This window comes from Bombina bombina, chromosome 7 (assembly GCF_027579735.1).
Source record: "Bombina bombina isolate aBomBom1 chromosome 7, aBomBom1.pri, whole genome shotgun sequence".
NCBI lineage: Eukaryota > Metazoa > Chordata > Amphibia > Anura > Bombinatoridae > Bombina > Bombina bombina.
Window position 1 is genome coordinate 255,640,371 of NC_069505.1, and position 24,152 is coordinate 255,664,522.

The 24,152-nt window shown below is 39.1% G+C and overlaps 1 protein-coding gene across 2 annotated transcripts in view; it reads left to right on the top strand.

Moving 5' to 3' along the window:
• Positions 1-22,224, top strand: part of LOC128635840 (uncharacterized) — an 80,703-nt gene extending 58,479 nt beyond the window's left edge. The window contains exons 5-6 of one of the 2 annotated variants that reach the window (XM_053688952.1): positions 7,345-7,601; positions 21,638-22,224. In XM_053688952.1, coding sequence (XP_053544927.1) covers positions 7,345-7,601; positions 21,638-21,807 — 427 coding nt within the window. In that variant the 3' untranslated portion in view covers positions 21,808-22,224. The remainder of the gene's footprint in view (positions 1-7,344; positions 7,602-21,637) is intronic. The other variant, XM_053688953.1, reaches the window with a different exon arrangement.
• Positions 22,225-24,152: the final 1,928 nt, after the last annotated feature.

Below are 24,152 nucleotides of genomic sequence, written 5' to 3' on the forward strand. Positions count from 1 at the left end.
GAAAAATTGTTTATTCATGATTGATCATTTGGATTGTTATCAGATAAACACTGAAACAGTCTCATCTGCAACTGTAAACATGCAGATAAATATATATATATACAGTATATATATATATATATATATATATATATATATATATATATATATTAGAGAGAGAGAGAGAGAGAGTTAAATCAAGTCATAATAAATAATGAAATTATATTACAATTAAAAAATATATATGTATAATTAAATATATTGGCCCAAATTGCAAGTGGAGCTAAAGTGACTGTGAGCATCTGTGCACTAGGATTGCAAGTTGAAAGTAAACGTTTCTTACTCCTGCGCAAGTTACCAGGGCGGAAAGTAAACTGTGATACCCATTAGCAGAAATCTACCAGTTTCACATTATACAACTCAGTAATACAATGACCACTCAGTGTGAAATGACAAAAGCAATTTATATGTGTGAAATTAACCTTTTTACTTCATAAAGAATAGGACAAATTGTAAATGAAATATTCATATATGTGAGCCGGGAAATTATGAGTACACAGTAAACTGTCAAATTGTTCAATACATTTTTTTTCTAACTTAATTTAGTTACTTGAGGTTTTGGTTTAGAAACAAGGTTACAATATTGGTCTTTTAAATATTTCTCATATTGCAAAATGTTTTGTAAAAAGGCCCCACTTCTACCACTGAAACAAATGAGCCCTTTCATTCTCACATCACAGTAATTTTTAACTGTACAGACCAGATCTTGTTGTTTTTTTTAAAACAAATACCTTTGATTTCACAACCTCTAAATATATTTGATATTATAACTGTATCACAACACGAAATAATGTAATTTTTAAATGGCCTCTATTTCTTACCCCCCACATATTTGATCTTGATATTTTTGAAAACTCGTACAACGGGTCTTGAAAGTGAACACCCCTACAGCACAAAACCTTGACGTGCTTATGGGGGAAAAAATTAATTTTTAATAATAAAAATAGTGTAAAATTAATAAAAATAATAAATGTGTACAGGTATTGTATGAAGTTGTTTGCACAAGGATTTTCCCAATGTTGAGATTGTGAATTATGTATTTTTTTATTGCTATTGGTTCTCGTGTGCTGTGAGACATTACATGTAACTGGCCAATTAATATCTAAAAATTAAAGCAAATATCCCAGCACATAAATTGTAAATGCAAAACAGATATTGTTTAAACATTCTTATAACAATGTGAAATTGACAATAGATATACTGTAGTCCAAAGGTGATTTACACATCTATTCATACCTCAATCATACACTCAAAAAAGGCAAAATAACTAAACAAAAAACAAGTCTCTAAAAATACAAAAATGCTTAAAGCTTCCCAAGGGGTAGCCACACCAAATATTGCAGAAATTCTTGTTATTGTGAGTGGACGATTCACACTCATCATCTGTGAGTGCCAGTTGATCAACAAATATTGTATAAGAAGAAATCAACCAACACTACAAGTATAAAAGCACAGTCTTTATATTGTGCCCATAGCTGTCTAATATACTGGCCACATTTTATAATCCCTGGACTCAAAGTACTTGCTTCACTGTAGAGATTACACAACAACTGCCACCCCATTTATAAGTCATCCAGCCTATTATGGGCAACAGGGGTTCTTTTATTCAATCCGGCCTTAGTTATAACCAAACACAATCATTAATAAAGCATTGCATATAATCCACTTATATACTTGCACTTATTGCTTCTTGCCCTCTGGATTTCTCCCACACCATGGACCTGATACTGTAAAGCTCTCTGGGCTAGTGAGAAGGCTCGTCAATAATTCTATTTATCTGGTGGAATTATCTAAAGCCACTTTCTACCCTGAAAACAGGGTATCTCGCTAGGGGGCGTATATTGCATTTTCGCATGGGAAGGAAATGCAGACATTACAGAAGTGCACAATGAAAGTAGCAATTTTAAAAACCATATAAAATGAATAACTGAACCAGTCACACAAAAATACACAGGAACAAATTGTATTGCTAAATGGCATCAAAAAACGTAACAAAACTGTCCACCAAAAATCGTATTTTATAAAAAATATGCAGAACATACATTGTAGTTGATGTACACTGGATGCACAAAAACACATAGATATCAGTACTTGTAAGTAAAAAATAAAAAGCATAATGTTATCGTAAAATGAGCTGAACATGGACGTGTATGTAAGTACGCCCTCATTAGACAAGTAGAAGCAGGCATTGCTGTTTGAAACCCTAGGCACGAACAGGGCTTCCCCAGCACCGGCTTAAGCTAGACTTCAATCACTGGATTGAAATTGACTGCTTCTTGTCTGAGTGGAAGTCTGACAACCACTGTAGCCTCTGCTTCAAAGAGTCAAATATCCTTTTGAAGACCATTGTCTGCTCCTCCAGCTTAAGCATCTAGAGGAGTAGCAGCAGCGGGGTCATCTTCAGCATCTTCTATAGCATGCAATCTCATGTCCACCAGGAGTAGGAGATATGCAGTGCCCATCACTACACAACTAGTAGATGCAGCATCAGTAGCACCTAGTAGTGATATTGTCTTGCTTAAGCCAGTGCTGGGGAAACCCTTCCTTCTTCTGTTTCTGCCTAAGAAGCTGACTGCCTTTAGCAGTGCTGTGGAAGTGGCCTGCTGTCCTTCTGCAACCCGTATTGTTATGTTTTATGTAGACTGAAATGCAGTTTTGTAAAAACGGAGCAAGAAATAAGTGCACAAACTTGCTAAAACAGAATGATCCAAATGTAAGTTTTAATTTCCAATATTTGGAAGATAATATGTATGTTTTAACTTAAGGATTTCAATCAGCAATCAAAAGTTTTGGCACGTCTAGAGTGCAGACTGCTTAACAAAAGCTGCTGCCCACTGTTGCTTCTTCTGTTCCTGCTCTTGTTAACATTTAACAATTATTAAAATTCAAAGTCATCGATTTACTAAGTATTATAGTGATGCTGTCAATAGTAGAATTGTAAACTTATATTATAACCATAGATTTAATACCAATGCGTCACTTGTACATTTTTAAGCAGATAATATGTGACTTAAAAGGTAGACACATTATTAGTAAGGGTTAATCTTAAGACTTACCTTTTACACTAATTAGTATCGCTACACATGGAGAGTTATACATTGGATCACATCCATAGAAATCCTAAAAATCTAATGATAGCCCCATATCTTAAATATAAGCTTTTCTGCAGTGATAGGATATTTTTTTGTCCATTGTGTATAAACAAACTTCTAGCATATATTTTTTAGAATTACATGGGGATTTCTTTAGCTTTGTACCTTAGAGTTTTAGACATGATGGTTTAAAGATTATTCCCAGCATGTATGTATATGTATGTATATTCATGCCCATCATTATTTAATATATGTGGAATAATGAATCCAATCTGATTAGGATTCAGACTAAATATTATGTTTATATGATTGGGACAGGTCATACATATATATTAATTAAAGCGTTAGTGTAATCAACATGAATTGTCTAATATTCTAGCACCATTTAAATAGGCTTTTCTTTTGGGATCCATAATAATCCAGTACGTAACAAAACATAATGATGATAACAAAGATAGAAGTTTTGTTAGATACTTATGTGAAAATCCTTAATCACAATAGTACAGCTTTCTTTGTGCAGTGTTTAGCGTACATTGGTTTGATATATGGTTGTAAATAATATTAGTGCGGTGAAAGTTTCATGACGTTATAACACTATTGAGCATTGGTATATGGATAATCGATATATTTGAACCGATCGAGTGCAATATCTCATAACTTTATGGTATTCACGTTTTGAAGAGTTCTCGATTGGATAGGATATTTATCCGTTCAATTGATAGATATATATTTCAACATAGCAGTTGTCTTACAAGTGATTCTCTCTATATGTTACCTGTGGATTAATGCGCATGCGCGACACATCAATTGCACTTCTCAGCCACACAGCCCAATCCGGTTAGTAGGCGTCTTCCACCCAGCGTAACCATTGGATACTAAGAAGGCGTCTTCCTGGAAACCCATGCAATTGGCCAACTGTTGGTTGTTAATGTGTATAAAAGTCCGCGCATCCGGTAGCCTCGGGTTTGCTAACTGTTAGTGAAAAAATATAGCATTGAGAAAGGCTAGGTTATAGCCGAAACGCGTTTGCTCTAAATATTTTAATCTTGCCGTTCAGTCACTTCAGCCACCTGATGCCGACGTTTCCTGCTATCGGCCAGGAAACAGAGAAGTGACTGTTGGCTTGTTTTTAGTTTCTCTGATGTTTGGTAGTGGTTTGTGTTCAACGGTAGGGGTATTTACCCCATGTCTTTTAAATAATTAATTAAAGTATAGTTTTTTAACTAACTTCATATCCATGTAAGTAAGTATGAGTGCTATAATAGCCCCTATCTTTCTCTTCTTTTTCTTTGATAATTAATTGTTACTAAGGGGTAGCACCGGAATCCACGGATTATTTATCTTACTAAATATTAGTGTAGTGCCAGTTTATCCCAATCCCAATAACCTGCTCTGTGCTTGCCATCAGTCCATGACAAATCCTTGGGGAACAGCTAGGTGCATTTTGCAACAGAATTTCGTCACATCTCTTTGTTCACTTGGTCTTGGATTCTTCCTTTAATTTAAGGTTATATCTATGTTCTAGAAGAAAGAGTTCTTGATAACAACATCAGGCTGGAGGCCGGCCTGGAAATTAGATAAGATATTTTGCCAATATGTGGAGTACATACAAGTTAGGAAAAATAAATGGTCAAGACTGTGATCCATTAGCATCTCTCCTAAGTCCCCTCCCTTCACCAAAGCATCACTTTCTAAGTAGATTTCTCCCTTCTGTTTAAATTTAACTTCTGCGAGATACTGCTCTTGCTCGTGTTAAAGGAATTTCACAAGGTCTTTGTAATTAGATCTCTGAATTAAGTCTACATGGATAACATTAAATGTGTTTAAGGAGTAGGTTTGTGGGAAGGGGAGGAATGTGAGAACTTTATTTCCTTTTAACCATATATGCTACTTTCAATTTACTTGTCACTTTCCTTGGAGGCATATTTATGGGGACCTGCTTCAGTAACTCTGCTGCCTTCTGCTGCTCCTGCCTTTCCATGCTTGTGTGACAACTTTATTTCCTTTCGCCCATAATACTTTCACTCTACTTGTCACTTTCCTTGGAGGTTGATGTACTATAATACAGAGTTCTACTTTAGTTACTCTGCTGTCATCATCAAATAATTAATTCTGAAAATCATAGCAAACTGTTGACCGCTGTGTTCAAGGGATTCTAAGCACGTGTTTGCTTTCCTCCCTTGGAGGTGTATTTTTGTGGTTTGTGTCCTGAAGGCCTAACTAGTTCAATAACTCTACTGCATGTTGCTGCCTCTCTTACTCCTGCCCTTTCTGCTCTGTGGTGGTCATCATCAGATAAAGTAAAAAACTGCAGCAAACTGTAAGCTGATGTGTTCAAGGGTCTCAAAGCACGTGTTTGTCCTCCTCCCCTGGAGGAGTATTTTTGGGGGTTTGTTCAGTAACTCTACTGCTGCCTCTCCTGCTCCTGCCCTTCCTGCTCTGTGGTTGCTGGTCATCATCTGTCAATGTCTAATACTAAGGGAACTGCTGGCTGCTGTGTCCAAGGGTCTCTAGGATCGTCTTTCTCCTGCCTCTCTTGGAGGTGTATTTTTGAGGTTTATTTACTGCGAGAGTTCAGTAACTCTGCTGCTGCCTCTCCTACTTCTGCCCTTCCTGCTCAGTGGTGGTCATCATCCGTCAATGCCTAATCCTCAGGGAACTGCTGGCCGTTGTGACCAAGGGGCTCTAAACACGTTTCTCCTCTTCCCTTGGAGGTGTATTTTTTAGGTTTATGTACGGTAATCAAAGGCTTACCTAGTTCAGTTCTGTTCCTGTCCTTCTCCAAGGATAACTATAACTACAAGCTTGTAAATGAGCAGGTGTGAGAGAAAGTGAGGAATGTGGGTACTTTAGGATTTGAAAAAAAGGAGAGAGTTAAGATAAAAGTAAGATTGTACAGAAAAATTGTAGAGGGAGAAGTAAAAGATTAGAAGGGAGGGAGAAGTATATAATTGATTTTACTTTTGAATTTTCTTTGTAAAACTTGTTTCAGTATGTTCTTGAGTTAGTTAGCAATGAATCTTTCAATTTTTGACATTTCATAGCAGTGTAAATTTGTTGCTAAAATGAATGTTTTGTGGGATACCCATAGGGCCCGATTCATCAACCTCTGAATGGAGCTTGATGCAGCTGTTTCCACGTAAGTCTTCAGGTTTGCCGGAAACAGGAGTTAAGAATAAGAAGCAGCTGTCTTAAGACCGCCGCTCCTTAACTCGTCCGCCTGTTCTGATTTGTCTGATTGAAACCCCCTGCTAGCAGCCGATTGGCCATGACTCTGCAGGGGGCGGCATTGCACCAGCAGTTCACCAAAACTGCTTGTGCAATGAAAAATCTGCATTTATTGATGTGCGGCAGCTATAATTGCTACATCGGTTCATGTCCGTCCCCACCATGATAAATCTACCCATAGGCTGTAATGCAATTGAATGAATTTCGTATCCAAATACTAGGACAAACCAAACATGATCATGAACAAAATTCCAAATCTGCCAAAAATTCCTAACCAAATATTTTAGAAGAAACATTTTTTTTTATCCTGTGCACATGTCTAGTTGTATCTATAGTATAAGGGGTAAAAAAAGATTTATTAACAAAGTTTAAAATATATTACGTGCTTCACATTCACTTCAATTTAATGTGGCCCCAGTCAATCCCATCATTAGTGACTGGTCCCTCCATGTAAAACAATTTGGGTGCAGATGCCCTAAGGTAACAAAGCTGTGCTTTACATATATCATGGTTAATCATATAAAGGTCTACTCAACTGTAAAGTCATTTTGTCTGACTCATAGGCCCATATTTATCAAGCTTCGTATCAGACTCGCCAGAAACACAAGTTATGAAGAAGCGGTCTAAAGACCGCTGCTCCATAACCCTGTCCGCCTGCTCTGAGCAGGCGGACAGAAATCGCCGGAAATCAACCCGATCGAATACGATCGGGTTGATTGACACCTCCCTGCTGGTGGCCGATTGGCTGCGAGTCAGCAGGGGGCGGCGTTGCACCAGCAGCTCTTGTGAGCTGCTGGTGCAATGGTAAATGCGGAGAGCATATTGCTCTCCGCATTTAGCGAGGTCTTGCGGACCTCATCCGCAGTGTCGGATCAGGTCCGCAAGACCTTTGATAAATTGGGGCCATAAAGTCAAGCAGCTGTACTTACAAAATGGCTTTACAAAGTTTTAAATTCTGAAGAATTTCACTGTCCTTCTTCTTTAGGTGTTTTCTGGACTCAACCTTGCACGGATATCTTATTACTGACAATCGACAGCAACGATTTAGTTTTCATGTGTTCAAGTTTGACGATTTCCAGGAGGTGTATCTGGCCTGTAATGTTGTCATCTGCCATAAGAGTTCAGTTCCCAACAGGTGCACTCAAGGCTGCCTCAACCGAAGACACAAACGTAATATTCACAGCCCTGAAAGTAAACTGGGGACAGCGAGACTCTCTCAAGGGCCCGTTGTTTTCAAAAAAGGTAAAATCTACATACGTACATGTTTCCAGCTCTTGTTTTCCAACTCTTTCATACTTTCTCTTGTAGGTTTTTATTTCATTATACAGCTCTATACATATAACGTCTTTATTATTAATTAATTAAGTATAAAAAATGTTGTAGTGTTTATGTAAACATTATGTTTTTTTTTGTATAGAGGTTATTATAGTTTTTATTTTAAAAAAAATTAGATTTTTTTTTAGTAAAAAACAACTGCACGAGTCAGTTTTTGGGGTCTAAAGTTGGTGGGAGTTGGGTGTTAGAAAAAAATGGCACTAAAAAGTATCTTTCTATTGCAGCCTATGGGAACTGTGTATTCCCAGTAAGGGCTAGATTATAAGTGGAGTGCTAAAATATCCTGTTTGTGGGTGCACGATAATTAATCAGTCATTACAAGTGGCTGGTTATTGCTACCGCAAGCTTGTGTTATTATGAGTGTAACTGTAACTTTAAATGTATTTTTAATGTTTTTTTGTGCCACTTTCTATTCGAGCGTAATGGCTAACCAGAGTTCTGAGGTCACGCTAGCCCGACCATGTTAAATTCAATTGTGCTCAAGCGGACACGTTCAAAATTCAACTTGTAATATGCTCGCAACTTCTGATGCACGCAGTTGTGATAAACCCAATATCGCTTGTGCGCAACTGTTAGTGGCCCAATGTTTGCAGCAATGTTTGTAACAGTGTTGGACATTGTTGCAAACACTGCTGCCATATTGAAGTGAATCATGAAACTTTAATTTTGTTTTTCCTGTCCCGTTAACTGACGTTTCTCAAATAATCACCCAATGTTGACAACATTGTTTTAATACTAGTTACATTTATTTCTCTTGTAAGATGTATCAAGTCCACGGATTCATCCTTACTTGTGGGTTATTCTCCTTCCCAACAGGAAGTGGCAAAGAGAGCACCCACAGCAGAGCTGTCTATATAGCTCCCCCCTTAGCTCCACCCCCAGTCATTCTCTTTGCCTACTTTAAGAAACTAGCAAGTATAGAGCGAGTGTGGTGACAAAAATGTTAGTTTTTTATTTCTCAAGAAAAAGTTTGTTATTTTAAATGGTACAGGTGTGTACTATTTACTCTCTGGCAGAAAAGGGATGAAGATTTCTGCAAGGAGGATTATGATCTTAGCACTTTGTAACTAAGATCCACTGGAAAGAGTACAGGAAAATTTCAGTTTGGGGAACGGTTTGCATGCTAAGCTGCATATGAGGTATGTTTAGTCTATATTTTTTCTAGACAGACTGTGTTAATTCTAGAAAAGGCTGGCAATATCCCCATGAGGGAAGGGTAAGCTGTATTCAGACACTTGGATAGGAATTTCAGCTTGCTTGAAGGGCTCATAAGTTACTGGTGACACTGTTAGGAAAAAACGTTTTTGTTTGTTCAGTAAATGATGCAATTATAAAGTTTTTTGAAGGGACTAAAGGGGTCATTGTGGCTGTTTTAGGGTTTTTTAACCCACATGATTATTCCAGAGACACTCAGGTGTTTTTCTAATAGGCCTCAAAAAATCGAGTGAGGTGGGAGGGGCCTATTTTCGCGCCTTAGTTGCACAGTTTCTTTTCCTTAGAGACATCCAACTGCTTCTCAAGTGATTCCTGCTGTGTTTGAGGGCTGTAAAGGAGGTTTTTTTTCCCCACACATCATTCTGAAGGGCAGGTAGGCACCACAGTAGAGTTGTGGCAAGGTGCTGAAAGTCTTTTTTACCGGTTTTGACGTTTTTTCAATCCGGTTTTGCCATTAAGGGGTTAATTGATTATTTGCATAGCTGTGCAAAGTTACTAAGGCTGTAAGATACTACTGTAAAAATTTCGTTAAGTTTACTGCTTTTTTACACTGTTTTGCAGAACTTGTGCAGTTTTTTTTTTTCTCTCTTAAGGGCACAGTACCGTTTTATTTCTAAGTGTTATTTACTTTGATTACAGTGTTTTCCAAGCTTGCTTGTTACATTACTAGCCTGTTTAACATGTCTGACACCAAGGAAAATCCTTGTTCAATATGTTTGGAAGTCATTGTGGAACCCCCTCTTAGAATGTGTCCCAATTGTACTGATATGTCTGAATTATAAAGAACATATATTAGCACTTAAAAATAGAGCAATAGATGATTCTCAGTCAGAAGTCCAGAGAAATTGTGTAAAATGGATAGATACGTAGAGGTTCCTGTTTACACTGATGTTTTTCCAGTCCCTAAGAGGATTGTGAATATTATTGCTAAGGAGTGGGATAGACCAGATATTCCGTTCACTCCCCCTCCTGTTTTTAAGAAAATGTTTCCCATATCTGACACCATAAGGGACTCATGGCAGACAGTTCCTAAGGTGGAGGGAGCTATTTCTACTCTGTCAAAGCATACAACTATACCTATTGAAGACAGTTGTGCTTTTAAAGATCCTATGGATAAAAAATTAGAGGGTCTCGGGGCGGAGCTAGCCAGCCGAGAAGATGGCTGCAGCTTGAAAGAGCTCCGGATACCCAAACTGACTAAGGAGCCATTAAATGAAGACACAGCCGCAATCAGAACACCCAGCTTCAAGCCAACACTGCTGTGAGTTGAACTCATCACCCTCCTTTATCGGCTGAGTTGGGGACAATACGGAAAGCAGAGGGGAAGCACCGCCATTACGGGTGAGCACTCACACTAACGCTCTACCCTACGGGCCCCATAGCCAGCGCAGACATAAAGCTCGGCTCAGTTCAGCCTCATTTATAGCCGGGAGGAGTGCTGAGAGGCTGTGCTGTCTATCCGCTGCCCAATTTGAGTGTATAGGAAGAGAGGTAGTACATATCTCACCGGAGATTCTGTGTAAGCATCGGCACCCACGTGGCATGTAAGGGCTATACTACAAAGGGCCCGTAGTTTCCCATTAGCAGTACTGCATTTAAGTATGTGAAGATCACACACAGAGGGCTTCTGTCATATTAACAGGTCGTTATAGAGAGGAAAGGAGGATCTTGTGGGGGACTCGTGTGTGCTCACTAAGGGATAAATAATGAATGCATATTGCATAATATAATGCACACGGACCTCCATCACAGGTTCAAATAAATAAACAACAGGAGAGTCTTATGGTGACTTTTGCTTGAGGTTGTGGCATCAGTTTATTATATCACAGAGATATTAGTGCACAATTCAAATCACTACAAGAAGTGAAAGTAGGCAAGAATTGCTTTTGACTACACCATTAAGACAGCTCTTTTAAATTTTATCATTAGTTGCCTTGGGACTTATACCACTTAAACATGTCTCCTAAAAAACAAAACAAGAAAGGCAACAGCTCAAAAAATAAAAATAATAAAACCCCCTCAGTCAATAATTTTTTGAAGACCATTGAAGCGAAGTCAGCAGCTATTACTGCAGCAGATGAGCAAGATTTTGAGGAAGCATCATCTTCTGATTCTGACACAGATACTACTCCAGATTCTATCACTGTACCTAAAGCCCTATTTGAATCCATACCCTCTAAAAAAGACTTTTCTAATTTAATATCCCAGGTAAAAGAATGTATTAAAGAGGAGATCAACGACTTAAAGAAAGAGATTTCTGACATAGGTCTTAGAGTAGAGGCGGTTGAGACCACACAGGATACTCATTCGCTTGCAATCACAGATTTGCAAAACATTATTAGTGGCCAAAACTCTACGATCCAAGAGCTTGAAGACAAGATCGACGACGCAGAGAACAGATCAAGAAGACAAAATATTAGGATTCGGGGCATTCCCGAGAATATAGCCCCTTCAGATTTGGAACAGTATGTACAAGACCTCTATACTTTTCTCAAGAAATCGGAAGTGCCACTTAAACTAGAAATGGACAGAATACACAGAGCCCTGCGCCCAAAACCATCAGACACCCAGCCTCCAAGAGATGTAATAGCACGTATCACGAATTACCACAATAAAGAAGATATCATGAAACTTGCCAGAGAATCCCAACCTATTAAATTTGAAAATGTAGACCTCCAGATATTTGCGGATCTTTCACAAAGAGCTCTAACTCAAAGAAGAGAGCTTAACCCCTTAACTTCTCTACTACGGAAACAAAACATCTCTTATAGGTGGGGTTTTCCTTTTCAACTGATAATTGTGTCTAAGGGCAGGCGCCTAATTTGCCTTTCACAAAGTGACATTCCACGGATATGCAAAGAATTGGATATTCAAGCTCCAGAAATCGATGGGCACCTCGTGGTTACCAGGGGTCACGCATCAGGTTCATCCATCACTCCATTACCACAGAGGAAAGAATGGCAACTGGCCTCACAGAGGAAATCAAGAAGAAACACACAATCCAAGAGTGGTGTGTCCCCTGAAAAAGGTTGAGAGGCACTCCTGGAACTTTTTCATTTACTTAGACAGTGTCCTTATCTCAGGATATTTGTTGAACTTCCTGGGGCTACATGTCTTGTATTTTGTTAGTGATGTACAAGGGTTTTCGGGCCGAATGATCTAAAAGGTGCAGGTAAAAGTATACAGTTATCACGACATCCTTAGGTCATAGATCAATAATACCAGTTATTCATGGTTATGTTATAGTTATATGTGTTTACATTGGTTACAATATCTGATTGTTAAAAATATTCTTAGTCAGTTAGGAGAAATTCCTACTTCTTAGTATTATGTGTATTAGGAAGTCATTTTCCTCTTTACAAAGGGGATGGTTAATTGGTTTGTTTTTCTTTTGTTTTTCTTTTTGTGTTTTTTCAACATGTTTTTATCTATGTACATGCAGGACCGGTTGCTCAAAGATCAATAGGATATGCCATAAAATATCAGGCAGTATGGGAGGGTGTGGGTTTAGTAAGCATGTCTAGCATAAGCAATAAAGATTCCAGGATATTGAATGTCATCACACAGAACACTAAGGGGTTAAATTGCCCTAAAAAACGTAGATTAGCCCTGTTAGATCTACATAGAAAGGGGGGGGCATATAATCATGCTGCAGGAGACACATTTTAAAAACAAACACCACCCTAACTATATGTCATCACATTACCCTCAACATTTTCACAGCACCCACCCTTCAAAAAAAATCAACGGTGTTTGTATATTAATACACAAGTCTATTCCGTTCACGAAAACCAGTATAGAAAAAGATAAGGAAGGGAGATTTTTATGTCTTACAGGCCTTTTATATGGGAAACCCATAACTTTAGTGAATTTTTATACACCAAATAGGAACCAACATAGGTTCATCACCAACATTACTAACATTATTCTAGAACACCATAAAGGGCCTCTAGTGATGGCGGGAGATTTGAATGCTCCTCTCGACCCCTCACTGAACTGCACTAATCCTGACACTAGAGTAAAAGTTCCGTACCTAGAATCCATCTGGAAAAACCTTAAATTACTAGGATTACACGATACGTGGAGGTATATGCATCAACAGAAAAAAGACTTTACATTTTTTTCTAACCCCCAGAAAAACTACTCCAGATTGGATTATATATTTGTAGATCACCTAGCGCTTTCTTTTATAAAGGAGGCAAAAATAATTCACTCCACATGGTCAGACCATTCGTTGGTCTCCTGTAGACTAATATGGCCAGATGCCCCTCTTAAAACATATCATTGGAGACTTGATGAGTCTCTTCTCAAAGGGAAAAAGCGGGTAAGGGAGTTGTCCACTTTAATCAAGTCTTATTTTTTAATAAATAATACACCTGACATCCAATCCAAGACTCTGTGGGAAGCCCACAAATGTACCATCAGGGGCGAATTTCTAAAACTAAAGGCCCAAATGTTAAGACAGAACAGAGACACTTACACAAAACTGGCCAGAGAGATTTCTGAATTGGACCACCTACATAAATTAACACCTGGCGATAATAGGATCCTAGATAATTTAAATTCTAAGAAAGATCAATATAACAATGTGTTACAAATCAACACACAACAACAGCTATTGTCTCTTAATCAATCAATCAATCAATCTATCTAGAAGGTAACAAATCAGGTAGGTGGCTTGCCAGAGCCTTGAAAAAGAAACAAAGGTCCACATATATTCACTCAATCAAGAATAAGTCAGGAAAAATCAAGGAGGACACTTTAAGTATAGCATCAGAATTTAGGTCTTTTTACCATAACTTATACAATCTGTTTCCTACTAGGGATGTAGACATACACTCACAAAGATGCAACAAATATTTAGATCTAGTAAAACTGCCACAAGTTAATCCAGAACAAAAAGAAGCCCTAGCCTTACCTATATCCATTAAAGAAGTTTTGGGTGTCATAAAATTATTAAAACTCAACAAGGCCCCAGGCCCAGATGGTTTTACTGGCCTGTACTACAAAACTTTTGCAAAGCTGTTAGCCCCTCACTTGACTAATCTTTATAATTCCATTTCAGATTCTTCCCCCTTCCCAGATTCCATACTTCAAGCTCATATCACAGTCTTGGAAAAACCGGGGAAGAGTCCAGATAACCCGGCAAATTTTCATCCAATTTCCCTACTAAATATTGACTTAAAAGTTTATGCAAAAATCCTGGCCACCCGTATAAGTAAAATACTTCCTCAGTTAATTCATCAGGACCAAGTGGGCTTCGTACCTAACAGAGAAGCTAAAGATAACACGGTAAAAGTTCTTAACTTGATTGAACATGCTGTGAATACAAATTCTCCCTCTATTTTTCTTTCTACAGACGCCGAAAAGGCATTCGACAGACTGGACTGGACGTACTTAGACTTGACTCTGAGACGATTTAACTTCCCTTCCCCTTTTATACAGAAAATTATGGCTCTATATTCCAATCCGACGGCTCAGGTTAGGGTGAATGGCACCCTCTCTGATACTTTTGAAATCAGAAACGGTTCCAGACAGGGTTGCCCATTATCCCCGCTACTATTTATACTATCTCTCGAACCATTGGCTGTACAGATCAGGGAGAATTCCAATATACAGGGCATTAAAATTGGAGATAGAGCACATAAGATGGCAATATTTGCAGACGACCTCCTGTTAACACTATCAGACCCTCTGAATTCGGTAGCCCATGTCATGCAAGAGATCTCTATGTTTGGAGAGGTATCTAATTTCCTTGTGAATATGGCGAAATCAGAATTCATGCCGGTAAATATTTCCCGGCAAACCATAGAATCTATATATGCCCGCTGCCCTTTGAAAGCCCAACCCAAATGTTTAAAATATCTAGGTATTTTCTTAACGCCTGAGCCACAACAAACTAGACAACTAAATTATAGGAGACTAATAAATGCGTTTCATTCCCTGACCTCTTCTTGGTCTCTCAAAAATATTTCCTGGCTGGGACGTATCCACGCATCAAAAATGGTATTATTACCAAAAGCACAATATCTGCTGCAAACAGTGCCTATCCAGAATACTTCAAAAGACATAGATACCTTGCAGAATATCATAAATAATTATGTATGGGGAAGAAAGGCCCCACGTATTAATAAAAGCACAATCTATAAGTCCCAGTTTAAAGGAGGGCTAGGTATACCACACCTCAATTCATACAAATTAGCGATTTTGCTACAAAGAATAGCAGAATGGTGCAATTATAACAAAACAAATCCCAAAGGGTGGGTACAGATAGAACATTCCTTGTCAGTAGTGAAGAAGTTGGGCGGGTGTTGCTGGGATCTCTCAGCCATGAAACGTTTGGTGATATCCCAACTATCAAGCACAAATGAAACCTGGAAAGACTGGCTTTATATATTAAAAACATATAAAAATATTTCTTCCAGATTCTCCCCTCTCACACAACTATTGTTTAACCAGGAATTTCCTCCTGGCCTCGCAGAATATACACAGAGTGCCAATTCATTCATATCTCATATTCCTATTTACTCAATTTTAGATAACGGTAAGATTAAATCAAAACAACAACTAAATGACTTGGGTATTCCTTTTTTTTCCTCATGGTTTAGTTATCACCAAGCTAGACACTTCATTTACTCACATAGATTTAAATCGGATCTCACAAGATCTCCAACACAATTTGAACAGGCCTGTATTCATGATAGGAAATCCCAGAGGTCTATTGCCACATTGTACAAACTAGTTATAGAGAACAGATTTCCCCTTCTCCCCTCTTATACAAAAAGCTGGGACAAGGAATTGGGCACACATATTTCATCCAAAGAATGGCACATTAGATTTCGTCACCTTTCGAAGTCTGCTCGTTCCTCGAAAGCCAAAGAAACAAATATAAAAATATTCATGAGGTGGTACTTGACGCCTTCAAAACTTAAACACATTTTTAGGATATGTTCCAACATTTGTTGGAGATGTGGTGACCAGATAGGTACCATGAGTCATATTTGGTGGAGGTGCGACCCAATTAATGCCTTTTGGAAAACAATATTTGAAGAAATTAATACAGTCTTACACGCACGACTATCCCCCACTTTAGAAATAATTTACTTGTTTGCACCCCCTCAAATCACATGCAAGATTAGAAGGCAGCTATTCCAGATTCTGGTTAATGTGGCAAAACAAATGATTCCTAGGAACTGGAAGTCAACTAGCATACCAGGGATGGACGAATGGAGATCCAGGGTGGACTCAGATCTCATTTTGGAAAGATTCTATTATCTATGTAGGGGGAGTTTAGATTTCTATGAGGACATGATATTTCTTTGGGATTCTTATAAGTCTAAGTTTAATAATTAATTTGTAATTCTATTTAAAAAAGCAGAGTGAGATTGGGGCAACCATGTTCCTGGTACGTATCCTCAGTTACAGAGGTGTTTAATGATAAGTGTTAAAATATTTCTGGTTCTTTAATATTACATGTTATTACGGTTTAAGATGTCCTCTTAGATAGTTCTCAGAACTTTAATACTAAATGCCGGCCAACCCGCATGAAATGCTATCAGGGGTGGCCCTCTTTCAACAGTCTGAAATCAGCAAACTAGGTTGTACTCTTATGCAGAAGACTCTTCACTCCAATGAGACTTTGTCAACCTAACTCATAAGCACTTATGGATTGTTTAGGTACCACTCGGACTGTCTGGGAGGGGCACTGAGCTTTGAACTTGGACATTTGTTTGGGGTCAACAAAATCAGAGCCTTATGTAAATGTCTGTAACTGTATTAGACTTGTTTTTGTTCGTGTTTTTATTTAGTTATTTTGTTTCAGATTTGAAAATAAATAAAAATATATTTAAAAAAAAAAAAAAATTAGAGGGTCTCTTGAAGAAAATTTTTGTTCATCAAGGTTTTTCTCTCCAACCTATTGCGTGCATTGTTCCTGTAACGACTGCAGCTGCTTTCTGGTTTGAGGCTCTAGAAGAGGCTCTTCAAATGGAGACTCCATTAGAGGAGCTTATGGACAGAATTAAGGCCCTTAAATTGGCTAATTCTTTTATTACAGATGCCGCATTTCAACTGGCTAAGTTAGCGGCAAAGAATTCAGGTTTTGCCATTTTAGCATGCAGGGCGTTATGGCTTAAGTCCTGGTCTGCTGATGTGTCATCTAAATCTAAACTTTTGAACATTCCTTTCAAAGGTAAGACCCTATTCGGGCCTGAACTGAAAGAGATTATTTCAGACATCACTGGAGGGAAAGGTCATGCCCTCCCTCAGGATAGATCAAGTAAGATGAGGACCAAACAGAATAATGTTCGTTCCTTTCGGAAATTTAAGAGTGGTCCTGCTTCAGCTTCCTCTACTGCAAAGTCAGTCTGGAGACCTAACCAGGCTTGGAACAAGGGTAAACAGGCCAAGAAGCCTGCAGCTGCTTCTAAAACAGCTAGAAGGGGTAGTCCCCGATCCGGGACAAGATCTAGTAGGGGGCAGACTCTCTCAATTTGCTCAGGCTTGGGTGAGCGAAGTTCACGACCCCTGGGCTTTAGAAATTGTGTCCCAGGGGTATCTTCTGGAATTCAAAGACTCCCTTCCAAGGGGGAGATTTCACATTTCTCGATTGTCTGTAAACCAGACAAAGAGAGAGGCGTTCTTACGCTGTGTAGAAGACCTACATACCATGGGGGTGATCCGCCTAGTCCCAATAGAGGAACAGGGGCTAGGGTTTTATTCAAACCTGTTTGTGGTTCCCAAAAAAGAGGGAACTTTCAGACCAATCTTGGATCTCAAAATTTTAAACAAGTTCCTCAAGGTTCCATCATTCAAGATGGAGACTATTCGGACTATTCTACCTCTGATCGAGGAGGGTCAATATATGACTACCGTGGACTTAAAGGATGCGTATCTACACATCCCTATTCACAGAGATCATCATCAATTTCTCAGATTCGCCTTTCTAAACAGGCATTACCAGTTTGTGGCCCTTCCCTTCGGGTTGGCCACGGCTCCCAGAATTTTCACAAAAGTGCTAGGGTCCCTTTTGGCGGTTCTGCGACCACGGGGCATAGCAGTGGCACCTTATCTAGACGACATCTTAATTCAGGCATCGACTTTCCAGCTAGCCAAGTCTCACACGGACATCGTGTTGGCTTTTCTGAGAGCTCACGGGTGGAAGGTGAACATAAAAAAGAGTTCTCTCTTCCCTCTTACAAGAATTTCCTTCCTAGGGACTCTGATAAGACTCGGTAGAAATGAAAATATTTCTGACCACTTACCGAGCTCTTCATTCCATTCCTCGGCCATCAGTGGCTCAGTGTATGGAGGTAATCGGACTCATGGTAGCGGCAATGGACATAGTTCCCTTTGCCCGCCTACACCTCAGACCACTGCAACTATGCATGCTCAAACAGTGGAATGGGGATCATGCAGATTTATCTCGTCAACTGCATCTGGACCAGGGGACCAGAGACTCTCTTCTCTGGTGGTTGTCTCAGGACCACCTGTCTCAGGGAATGTGTTTCCGCAGGCCAGAGTGGCTCATTGTAACGAACAATGCCTACGTTGGGGTGCAGTCTGGAACTCCCTTAAAGCACAGGGCTTATGGTCTTGGGAGGAAGCTCTCCTCCTGATAAACATTCTAGAACTGAGAGCGATATTCAATGCGCTTCAGGCGTGGCCTCAGCTTGCTGCAGCCAAATTCATCAGATTTCAGTTGGACAACATCACGACTGTAGCTTATATCAATCATCAAGGACGAACAAGGAGTCCTCTAGTGATGATGGAGATCCGGTGAGCAGAGGATCACTCTTGCCATCTCTCAGCAATCCACATCCCAGGGGTAGAGAACTGGGAGGCGGATTTTCTAAGTCGTCAGTCTTTTCATCCGGGGGAGTGGGAACTCCATCTGGAGGTATTTGCCCAGCTGATTCAGCTATGGGGCACACCAGAATTGGATCTGATGGCGTCTCGTCAGAATGCCAAACTTCCTCGTTACGGGTCCAGGTCCCGGGATCCCAAGGCGGTACTGATAGATGCTCTAGCAGTGCCTTGGTCCTTCAATCTGGCCTATGTATTTCCACCGTGTAATGGTAACACACACTGTATTTAGAGGAACACAACTGCAGATTGCAAATGATAGATTGTTTTCACAGATGTTATTGATTCCTTTATGGAAAGAGGGGAATCTGTTGATCAGTGAAATTAATATATTCTTAAGTTCTGAGTATCAGTACACAGATTTGGTGGAGTAGTAGAAATGGTGCTCTATTCCCACTACCTTTTATGTTAGTGAGTTCTAATAGGATGTAGCAACTCAGAGAACCTCAGAGTGAGCTCAGTGATACAGTGGTAGCTATTAACAAGTTTACTTAGTTCAATCCAATAAAGCTTAGCAATTGTACTTAAGCACTGTTAATTATAGGTAATGGTTAAACACAGAAATTGTACCTACATTAAGCCAGATCAACCCCCTCTTACTTCAGATCTTAAGTCCCAATCACTCTTTGCTTTCAGCTGCAAAAGAAGTCTGACCGCTGCAACGGATCTGTCCCTCTGCCTGTCAGCACAGTGAAGCAAGCGCTGTACGCGGAGGACAGGAAGTGACGTATCGGCAGGTACGGTGTTGTTCTCACGGAGATGACTGGTAAGATAAAAAGATGTTAAAGTCAGATCTTACCAATTTGTAAATCCCAGATGATCGTCCCAATGGTAGTGAGTGTTGAGTTATCCTGTTATGAGTTTTGAGGTGGCGGTCAGTTGAAATGTACACGGAGTTGTACAGAGAGCAGAAGTGCTTCAGAACTTAATGCTGAAATAAAGCAAAACATAATCAACAGACTTGAAATATTTCATTTAGATTCTCTTGGCTTGTATTACACCTAACTTGGGCTAGGTTTCCAAAATACTGAGCAAGGTGTGTTGAGAGAACAGGTGTTTTAAAGGAGGTGTGACCAATCAATCTCCACGATGATGTCACGTTAAAGAAATAGTACTGCAAAACAACTTAAAGAGACAGGAAACCCTGACACACCGTTTCCTCTCCTCCCATGTCTGGTTGCCAGAATCAAGCAGGAGAGAGTTTCGGTAATTCTGATAGCACCTGCATGGCCACGCAGGATTTGGTATGCTGACTTAGTGGGCATGTCCTCGGTTCCACCGTGGACTCTGCCAATGAGACGGGACCTTCTAATCCAAGGTCTGTTCACGCATCCAAATTTAATTTCTCTGCGTCTGACTGCTTGGAGATGGAACGCCTGATTCTATCAAAGCGTGGTTTCTCTGAGTCGGTCATTGATACCCTGATTCAGGCTGGAAAGCCTGTCACCAGGAAGATCTATCATAAGATTTGGCGCAAATATCTTTATTGGTGTGAATCCAAAGGTTACTCATGGAGTAAGATTAGGATTCCTAGAATATTGTCTTTTCTCCAAGAAGGTTTGGAGAAGGGATTATCTGCTAGTTCCCTAAAAGGACAAATATCTGCTTTGTCTATTCTACTACACAAACGTCTGGCAGATGTCCCAGACGTTCAAGCAATTAGTCAGGCTTTGGTCAGAATCAAGCCTGTATTTAAACCTGTTGCTCCGCCATGGAGCCTAAACTTAGTTCTTAAAGTTCTTCAAGGGGTTCCGTTTGAACCTATGCATTCCATAGATATTAAGCTTCTATCTTGGAAAGTTTTGTTTTTAGTAGCTATCTCTTCAGCTCAAAGAGTTTCTGAGCTATCTACTTTACAGTGTGATTTACCTTACCTTGTTTTCCATGCAGATAAGGTGGTTTTGCGTACCAAACCTGGGTTTCTTCCTAAGGTTGTTTCTAATAAGAACATCAATCAAGAAATTGTTGTTCCTTCTCTGTGTCCTCATCCTTCATCAAAGAAGGAACGTCTGTTACACAATCTTGATGTAGTTCGTGCTTTAAAGTTTTACTTACAAGCAACTAAAGATTTCAGTCAAACATCTTCATTGTTTGTTGTTTATTCTGGTAAACGGAGAGGTCAAAGGGCTATGGCTACCTCTCTTTCCTTTTGGCTAAAAAGCATCATCCGTTTGCCCTATGAGACTGCTGGACAGCAGCCTCCTGAAAGAATTACTGCTCATTCTACTAGAGCTGTGGCTTCCACATGGGCTTTTAAAAATGAGGCTTCTGTTGAACAGATTTGTAAGGCGGCGACTTGGTCTTCGCTTCATACTTTTTCCAAATTTTACAAATTCAATACTTTTGCTTCTTCGGAGGCTATTTTTGGGAGAAAGTTTCTACAAGCAGTGGTGCCTTCCGTTTAAGGTCCCTGTCTTGTCCCTCCCTTCATCCGTGTCCTAAAGCTTTGGTATTGGTATCCCACAAGTAAGGATGAATCCGTGGACTCGATACATCTTACAAGAGAAAACATAATTTATGATAAATGTATTTCTCTTGTGATGTATCAAGTCCACGGCCCGCCTTGTTTTTTAAGACAGGTATATATATTTTTATTTTAAAACTTTCAGTCACCACTGCACCCTATAGTTTCTCCTTTTTCTTCCTAGCCTTCGGTCGAATGACTGGGGGGTGGAGCTAAGGGGGGAGCTATATAGACAGCTCTGCTGTGGGTGCTCTCTTTGCCACTTCCTGTTGGGAAGGAGAATATCCCACAAGTAAGGATGAATCCGTGGACTCGATACATCACAAGAGAAATAAATTTATCAGGTAAGCATAAATTATGTTTTTCTTTATACGAAAATTGAACAATTTACTTTCTTCAGCAGAACACCAGCATCAGCAACAGCACGATAATAACACCCTGCCTTTGTCGTCCTTTGTGGGAGCTCTGTGCGTCTTCGGGTTGATGTCAGTGGCGGTTCTGATACTGCAGAAGCGATATTATCAGAAGCAAGGCTATTCTCTGCTGCCAAACACCAGCAACATCCATTAGAAAAAATTACGTCTTTACAAGGTTTTCATGCACTTTATCTGGGAGAAAAATACATTTAAAGATATATTTTCTAACATGATGATACATGCATTGCCAAATATTTACATTTTTCTATGTTATTATTATCTTTTCATTACCAGGGTTGTACCTTTTACGCCCATATAAATCCGAGAGATTTCTTGTTTTAAAATATATTTCATGTTTTCAACACATCCATCTGCTACAGATTCCAGTGACCTATATGTATGTTGTTTTTTAAAAAGCACCAAAAAACATAAATTAGCAGAATGAGGCACATGATTTGCATTATATAAAATGTTTGCAGTGTGTTGTTACAAGCAGCACTAGACGGTATATTGCATGATGTGACGTTATGACGTTTTCACTCAATAAATACTATTTAAACATTTGCTTTAATAGTGTGTTTACTGGATTGTGCTGCCTAAGCAATGTGTAATCTACTGCCATCACTCCCCATTATTTTATTAGTGAATATTTTTCAATAGGGTTAATGTTAATTTTATTGGGGTATATAGGTGTGGATAATTTTAATGGGGAGTTTAGCAGTTAAAGGGACAGTACACTATAAAATTGTTTTTCCCTTAATGTGTTTCCAATAACTTTTTTTACTAGCTGCAGTGTATAAAATGTATGAGATTTGCTTTTTTAAGGCTTATTTGTGTATATGAATTAGCTGATTTTGTGTTTTGAAGCCACAACCTAATAAAATGAGTTGAGCTTGTAGGTATAATTAGATCTCATTACTTTATCACATTGTGTACATACACAGTACCTGCTTCTTTATATTATATCTGTCCATAAACCAATCACCAATACTTGGAGAGAACAATGGAAAATTAACATTTTATTACCTTATCTCTTTCTTTAACCCACTGGGAGTGTAATTTCTTCTACTGGCTGCGTTAACACAGCTTGGCCTCAAGACCAAAAACTTTCAGGATAGGTGGCGATAACACAAGCTAAATAAACTATTTCAAATGCCAATATGAGGGTAAAGGAAATACTTGTAAACAATGTAATACACTCCAGCAGGTAAAGTGGATCATTAGGAACAAATTAAATGGGAGACATTTTTTGAGTAAACTGTCCCTTTAAGGTCATTGAAATGGTGGGGGACATTGAAATGGTAAATTTGTGTTGAGGGATAGGGGGTCAATCTCAATAAACCCCTTTTCTATTAACTCTTAAACTGCCACAACCTTAATCGCAATAAAACCCTTATACCATTAACCCTATAATTGCTACCCCCCAAAGACCCCTAACCTAAAAAGAATGCTAACAGTATACTGTTTAAAAAAGCACCTAAAAATAAAAATCCCTATACTAAAACTAAAGCACCCTACAAAATAAAAAAGCCCCACTAAAAACCCCTATCCTAAAACTATAATATAAAAATAAAAATCTCTATTAAAACTAAAGCCGCCCCCCCCCCAAAAAAAAAAAACTAACACTAAACAGAACACCAAGTTTTATTACTCAAAATCTTCTCTTCTTTCTTTGATCTGATGTAATCTGAAAGGTAAAAAGGTATTTAAAATTGTTTCCTAAATGTTGAGTCTAATGTCTCTTTAATGATAATAATAATACTCTTATTATCTCTTTAATCATTTCCAGTGCCCCAGCTTTTGTGTTAAGATTGAGTGATCCAGTCTAAGACTAACATATATACGGCTAGATTACAAGTTTTGTCGGTAAAAACTTGCGTTGCTAACGAGCCTTTTTTTTCCAGCGCTCACTTTAAACAACGCTGGTATTACAAGTTTTCTGAATGGCTGCGTTAGCCTCAGAAAAGTGAGCGTTGAGCAAAATTTAGCTCCACTTCTCACCTCAATACCAGCGTTGCTTACGGTAGCGGTAAGCTGGCAAAACGTGCTTGTGCACGATCTCCCCATAGGAAACAATGGGGCTGAGACGGCTGAAAAAAACCTAACACCTACAAAAAAGCAGCATTCAGCTCTTAACGCAGCCCCATTGTTTCCTATGGGAAAATACTTTTAATGTCTACACCTAACACCCTAACATGAACCCCGAGTCTAAACACCCCTAATCTTACACTTATTAACCCCTAATCTGCAGCCCCCAACATCGTCGCCACCTGCATTATACTATTAACCCCTAATCTGCCGCTCTGGACACCGCCGCCACCTACATTATCCCTATGAACCCCTAATCTGCCGCCCCCAACCTCGCTGCAACCTACCTACATTTAGTAATCCATAATCTGCCGACCGGACATCGCCGCCACTATAATAAATGTATTAACCCCTAAACCGCCCCACTCCCGCCTCTCAAACACTATAATAAATTTTATTAACCCATAATCT